Source organism: Neopelma chrysocephalum, unplaced genomic scaffold (assembly GCF_003984885.1).
Source record: "Neopelma chrysocephalum unplaced genomic scaffold, ASM398488v2 Primary Assembly neopelma1_97008, whole genome shotgun sequence".
Lineage (NCBI taxonomy): Eukaryota > Metazoa > Chordata > Aves > Passeriformes > Pipridae > Neopelma > Neopelma chrysocephalum.
The window spans coordinates 1-6906 of NW_020925650.1; the positions used below are offsets into that span (position 1 = coordinate 1).

Below are 6906 nucleotides of genomic sequence, written 5' to 3' on the forward strand. Positions count from 1 at the left end.
ACAGGGATGCACAGAAGGAAGACAGGGATACAGGGAAGGAAGGCAGGAGCTAATTTAGGGATTAATAATTCAAGGAAACAAGTCGTTTCCCTGATTCCATTTTGGCCCCGTGGCTGCGCCTCAGCTCCGGGTTCAAAAGCCCCGATTTTGTGAAATGTGCAATTTAATGATTCTCTGGGATTTGTTTGATCCTGTGGCTCTGGAGCTGCCCTGATTAGGGAGCTTTGTGTGATCCGCCCTGGCCGTGCCGGGAGCAGATGGTGGCGGGGCCTGAGTGGAGCCAATTACACCCTCCCAGCAGGAGGAAGGAATCAGTTTGTTGGACTTTTTTTCAACGGGATAAAACGGGATAATTGAGAAAAAGCAGGTTTTGGGGGGGATCCTGGCTTTCTCAGTCAGGGCAGGGCAGGCTCCAGCATCAGTTTGCTCTGGGAGCTTGCCCAGAATCTCCAAGGATGGTGATTCCTCGCTGTCCCAGGACTGCACACACTCAGGATCCCATCTCTTTTCCCACACACGCTTTCTATTCCATCTGTTTTCCCACACACTTGCATCCAAGCCCTTTCTTGCTGTCAGCTCCTTGTTCCCTCCTCTTTAACCCCCTTTTCAGCAGCAGAAGCCCCTCTGCATCCCTCACTACTCGGACCCAGCTGGAATTCCAACCCCCTTGGGGGTACCAGGAGCTGCTTCCCTGCTTCCCTGCACCCCTAACTCCGTTGTCCCCCCAGGAATGCCGCCGATGCAGGTGCACCACGGACCTCCCGGGATGGGCCAGCACCACCCGGGACCCCCGGGCTCCGGAGGGCAGCCACCCCCCCGGCCCCCCCCAGGAATGCCCCACCCAGGACCCCCCCCAATGGGGCTCCCACCCCGGGGGCCGCACTTCGGATCACCCATGGGTGAGTGGGATCTGCTCCGGGGGGGATCTGGGGAATCCACAGGCCGGGGAGGGCTGGGGGGGGGCACCCATGGGAGAGGTTGGGGGGCACCTGCTGGATGTGGCACCCCCAGGGGGGTTTTGGGGGGGCACCCGTGGTGGGGAGTTGGGGGAGTTTGAGGGGCACCCGCTGTCTCTGGAGCCCCTGGGGTGGGTTGGGGGAGTTTGGGGGGCACTGCCTGTCTCTGGAACCCCTGGGGTGGGTTGGGGGGGGCTTGGGGGGCACTGCCTGTCCCCCCCCCAGGGCACTGACCCCCCGTCTGTCCCACAGGTCACCCCGGGCCGCTGCCGCACCACGGGCTCCGCGGGCCCCCCCCGCTGATGCCGCCCCACGGCTACAACGGGCCCCCCCGGCCCCCCCCCCTACGGATACCAGAGGGTCCCGCTGCCCCCACGGCCAGCACAGAGACCCCCCGGGGTGCCCCCCCGCGGGCCCCTGCGGGGACCCCTGCCCTGAGACCCTCCGTCTCCATCCTCGGCCTTCCTGGACCCCTCGGACCAACATTCCCGCTCCTGGGGGGGACCGGGGGTGTCCCTCCCCTCTGTCCTTGTCCCCTTCACTTTCCCCTCCTGTTTTTTTTTATAGTGTTGTTGGTTTTCCTCACTTTCCCTCCACCTCCTCCCGTTTCTCTCTCCCTGGCAGCTTTTCCGAGCTCCTTTTTACCGGATTTGTTGGTTTTGTACGGAAAGCAGCGGCCGCCCGCCGGCAAATAAAGGATTTGGGAACCGAGGGGGTCCCTGGATTGGGGCCGAGGCTCTGCCTGTTTGTCACCAGCTGAGGGGTGGTGGCTGCCCTCGGAGCCTGGGACACTCATCCCAGAGACAGGGATGTTCAGAGGAGGGATTTGGGATGAATCCCACTCCGCTGAGTCCCTGCCACATCCCTTTCCTCAGGAAGGGAATGAGCTATGGGATCTTGGGTTGGGATTGCTCACAGCTGGTTTTCCTGTGGTTTTGGGGATGGTCTTAACTGGGGGTGAAGCTGTTGGGCTGGGAGAGGAGGGAGAGGATGGCTCTGTGCTTCCCGGGGCTGTACTGGAATCATCTGCCCTTTCCTCGTTCATTCAGCGCCATGAGGACGTGTCAGAGCAGGGCCTGGAGATGGGAAGGATTTGGGAAGCTGTGAGGAGGGAGGGGGCACTGTTGGCTTCCATCATCCCCTTCTCCCCTGATGTTACCCCATGGTCACCCCAGTTTTATCCCATCATCCCCCCTGGCTTTATCCTGCCATTCCCAGTTACATCCCATCTTCCCTCCGGCTGTATCCCATTGTCAGCCCTACTTTTATCTCTTTCCCCCTATTTTATGTCATCATCCCCCTGTTTTTATCCCGCTCCCCCCAGTTGTATCCCACCCCCCGTGGGTTTTCAGGCCCTGCCAAACATTCCCAAGGAGGAGCCATTCCCTGGCTGCTGCCAAGGCTGTTCCTCCCATGAGCCACATGAAGCCCCGGGGCTGAGTGTGAGCGGAGCGGGGACACAGGGCGGGGACACAGGGTGGTGACAGTGGCACATGAGTCACCGGGAGCCCGAGGACATGGGACACGCTCCCCCTGGGGCTGAGCTGCCCCCGGGGCTCTCTGGGTGTGTGATCTCCCGAGGGCGCAGCCCCGATCCTAAGCGGGCACCCTGCCCTGCTCCCGGCCTCGCCCTGCAGCTCCATCCCCCTTTTGGGGTTGTTTCCAGTGAGGTGTCACCACTATTTCTCGGCTCTTGGGTTCCTAAATCCTTCCCTGTGCTGGTGCCACTGGTGTGGACTGGTCCCCGTCCGCGTTTTCCAGTCTGAGAGGGGAAGTGCTGATCCTGATGGATCCTGAGGGATTGTGGGGCTTTGGGATTGACATCCTGGAAGCTGAGGCTGGATCAGCTCGTTGCATGGAATGCAGGGAGAGGGATTTTAGGGAAGGCTGGGGCTCCGGGAATGTTGGGGTGCAGGAGGAGGGGTCTTTAGGATGTAAGTGGAGGGGGATCAGGGAAGATCCTGCTTCGGGGAGGACCCCCCATCCCTGCTCACTGTGGGGACCCCAGGACCCCCAACCCCGAACTCAGCCGGGTCCAGGAGCAACCAGCACCCCAGAGCCCCGGGAGGAGTGGGGCTGGAGCACTGGGGGTCCCGGTTTCCCACCCTCGGGAAGCGATCCGTGGGGAAAAAGGTTCGATTTGGGAATTCCAGACCTCGCTGTGCCCTCCCTGCCATAGCTCCCCCCCCCTCCCCTTAAAAAAAAATCCCTCAGGGGCCGTTCGTGTCGTGTCGCAGCAGAGGGGCCGGGTCTGGCGAGCCCGGGCGGGGACGATTTGATCCCAAAAAATCCCAATCCAGCCCCGCGGAGCCCGTGACTCAGCCGTGCCGGGGGCGGGGGGCGGCGGGGGGCGGAGGGGGGGGGCTGAGCCTCGCCGAGGGATCCGGGGGGGCCGCCGGCTCGTGCCCCCCGTGCCCACCACCCGCTCCCCGCCATCGGCAGCCTCCGGAGCGGCTCCATCCCAGCAGCTCCATCCCGGGAGCCCCGATCCCGCGGGAGCTCCCCGTGCGCATCCCGGGGGATCCATCGCTCCCCCCCCCTCGGTAGGGGCGAGCCCCCCCCTCCCGCCGAGCCCCCCCGGTATCCGCGTGCCTCGGCTGATCCCTCCCTTCCCGGGGCTGCGCCGATGGACTCTCCCAGCGCTCCGTGTGTGCGGCGGAGGCTGCGGCGGTAGCGCTGGTACCCGGGAGCTGCTGTCGCGCCGTGTCGCTGCCGGAGCATCCTCCTTCCTCGCTGTATCCCTTCCCGAGCATCCTTCCTCGCCGGAGCACCTTCCTCCTCCTCGCCGGCGCCGGGAGGGAGCTGGAGCTGGAGCGGGGCGAGGGCTGAGCCAGGTAAAGGGGGAACAAAACGGGTTTATACCCCACATCCTCTCCCCTCCCCACGGCGTTAATCGGCCTTCACGGAGCCGCTGATGGATTCGGGGTTCGGCTTCTCCTTCCCACTTGCTGTGGCCATTTTGTCCTGGAAAACCTCCCCTGGAGCCCGGGTCTGCCTTTGGATGTGCGTGTTCGGGGGCTCCTGTCATCCCCCCGTGCCGTCCTGCGGCCGGGGAGCAGCCGGAGGGGATCGGGAATCCGCCGCAGGGATGGGAGTGGGGGGGAACCGGCGGGTTTTTGGGGAGGGGGTGGCACTGGGGTAGTTGGGGGGTGACCTTGGACACGGGCGATTTAAAACTCTCCCCTTGTCGCCATGTTCCTGGCGTTCTGCAGGGAGGTTGGGGGCTGCGGGGGGGGGGACACAGACCCCCAGCGTGGGACCCCCGGGTGTTTTGGGGTGCGTGGCTGCATCGACCCCCGGCTCCGCTGGGATGCGCGGCAGGAGGAGCCGGATCCAGGTCCCATAACCTTGTCCAGGGCTGGCGGTGACGGCTCTGGTCAACGCCAGGACGGGGCTGCAGGGCCAGCGGCACGTTCTGCCCCCGTGACGGGCATTTTTGGGGGACACCTCCCCCCCCCCCGGCTCCTGCATTTCGGGGGGCTGCGCTCTGTGGGATTTCTGGCTTCCTCGTGGCATCAAACCCTTGATCTCATCCGGCGCCGGCTCCTGCCGTCGGCTCGGCCGCTCGAGGCTCCCCGGCTCGTGCGGCCGCTTCTCCGTCACGGAGCCCGCGGTGACCTTGCTCCCCGGCCCATCCTCTTCCTCACCGCGCACTTGGCCTCTCCCTGCTCCCCGATTCCTTCCCCCAGCCCCCGATACCTCCCGCTCCGTGAAACACCGGCCCCGCATCGGGAGGCTCCGCAGGGAACCGCCAGCCCGGCCGGAGAAAAATGACCTTGGCCGTGGATCGACCCCTTCCAGGGGCCTCGGGGGCCCCGCGGGACCCCCAGGGAGGGGAGCGGGGGCTTCCCTCGGCCGGAGCAGAGAGCAGGGGGGGAATTTGCCATTTTATCCTGTGAAATCACCTGCCCAGCTCCGCTAGGGAAGGGGGGGGCCGGGCCTTGCCGCAGCCCCCCCCCCCTCACGGGGTTTCCGAAGGGCTAAATTTAGCGTCCCCGCGTGCCCTGTCCCCTCGCTCGGGGAGGGGGGACACGGCGCCGGCTGCGTCCCTCGCCCGCAGCTCCTTCCCTCTGCCCGCAGCTCGTTCCCGCCTGGCCGGGGATAAAAATAGCACTTTGGGGGGGGGTCACGCCGGTCCCCGCGGCCGGGGCAGCAGCGTCGGGCTGGGGGGCTGCGGGTCCATCCCTGTCACGAGCTGAGCTGGGCTCTGCACGGCCGGGGGGGAGTTGCTGGGCTGGGAAGGGGGACAAGTCAGGAGGACACAGGAGGTGCCACCCCCAGGTATCCGGGTGCCTCCTCTCCTCCCCCAGGGCTGGACCCTGGGGCACTTGGGGTGCCCCCAGTCCCCCGCTCCCCAAATCAGCCTCTGTCGGTGTCTCCCACAGCAAATCCTGCCTGGAAGCTTCCGCAGGGAGCGTGGCCCGGCACACGTGGTGCTGGGTCGGAGCCAGGGACGTGGCCGGGTCACTGTCACCCAAGGGACCCCCCAAGTCCCAAACCTGTCTCCTTGAGGCCCCCACCTCGGGCACTGGCAGCGCTGGGAGGGTTTGGGGACCCCTGTGCCCTTGGGGGCTGGTCCCCTCCCTGTCCCTCCGGTGTTGCTCCATCCTGTGGTGCCCAAGGAAATAGGGGGCTCCTTCAGGCCTGTTGATGGCCGTGTTTTTGGGGTGACTCACAGTCCTGGGGGGATTGACTGGGGGTACTTGGGGACAGTGATGCCCCCCCAGCTCCCTCTGTCCTTTGGAATGGATGTGGAAGGGATGGATCCGGAGGTGCTGGGGGTGTCCCAGTGAACTGTGGGAGCTGGGATTCCCCCAAGTGAGGGGAGGGGGCACCTAAGGGGTGGGGGCTGGCATGGAACCAGCATCCACCCGACTGTCCCCACCCCAGCTCCCGCTGTGCCCTGCGGTGGCCCCCTGCCCTCACTGTGGGATGGGGGAGTCCCCAAATCCTCCTGTTTCCATCTGAGACGGGAATAAAGTTGGGAGGTGGGATGTGGGGCCGTTGCCACTCTTAACACAGCCCCGGTTGTGTCTGGGCTCCCCAGGTCCGGGCCGGTGTCCGGGGTCCCCCCACGCCCCCTCCCACGGATGGGTAGCGCCGTCACCCATCTCCCCCCATCCCGGGCCTGAGGGCGCATCCCCCCGACGCAGAGACCCCCCTCCCCATTTCCACGCCGGCGTCGTCCCGTCCCATCCCGCCGGCGCCATGGACGAGTCGTTCCGGGACCGGACGGCGTTCATCCGCGGCGCCAAGGACATCGCCAAGGAGGTGAAGAAGCAGGCGGCCAAGAAGGTGAGCCGGGGCATGGACCGCGTGCAGGACGAGTACACCCGGCGCTCCTACTCCCGCTTCGAGGAGGAGGAGGACGACGAAGACTACGCGCCCCAGGACGGCTACTACCGGGGGGGCGAGGGGGCCAACGAGGAGGAGGGGGCGTCCAGCGACGCCACCGAGGGCCACGACGAGGAGGACGAGATCTACGAGGGCGAGTACCAGGGGATCCCCCGGCAAGAGTCGCTGAAGGGGGGGGAGCGCCTGGGGCCCGCCGCGGCCACCGGCGCCTTCGACGACAGCGAGGGGCAGCGGCGGAAGGACCGGGAGGAGCTGGCGCAGCAGTACGAGCTCATCCTGCAGGAGTGCGGCCACGGCCGCTTCCAGTGGACCCTCTACTTCGTCCTGGGCCTGGCCCTCATGGCCGACGGCGTCGAGGTCTTCGTGGTGGGCTTCGTCCTGCCCAGCGCCGAGAAGGACATGTGCCTCTCCGACTCCAACAAGGGCATGCTGGGTGAGGAGGGGCGGGCACGGGGGGTGGATTTGGGGGAGTTATGGGGGGGGTAGGAGGGTCAGCGGGACGTGGAGGGGCAGTGGGAGATGTGGAGAGATATGGGGTAGTCCATGGGGGACCGTGGGGATATGGGGGTACAGAGAGACATGCGGGAAGGGGGGG

The 6906-nt window shown here is 65.9% G+C and overlaps 2 protein-coding genes across 2 annotated transcripts; both read left to right on the forward strand.

Annotated features, from left to right (window-relative positions):
- The first annotated feature begins 372 nt into the window (after nt 1–372).
- LOC113960991 (splicing factor 3B subunit 4-like) lies at nt 373–1685 on the forward strand. Its single transcript, XM_027670956.1, has 2 exons — nt 373–899; nt 1209–1685. The coding sequence occupies exons 1-2, from the start codon at nt 731–733 to the stop codon at nt 1649–1651; spliced, it is 612 nt and encodes a 203-aa protein (XP_027526757.1). The 5' UTR covers nt 373–730; the 3' UTR covers nt 1652–1685.
- A 1592-nt stretch (nt 1686–3277) lies between these two features.
- LOC113960990 (synaptic vesicle glycoprotein 2A-like) lies at nt 3278–6744 on the forward strand (the record flags this gene model as incomplete). The annotated part of the gene is made up of 2 exons (XM_027670955.1): nt 3278–3790; nt 6004–6744. A coding segment is annotated over exon 2 (580 nt), but the record flags the coding sequence as incomplete, so codon positions are not given.
- Between the last annotated feature and the right edge of the window lie 162 nt (nt 6745–6906).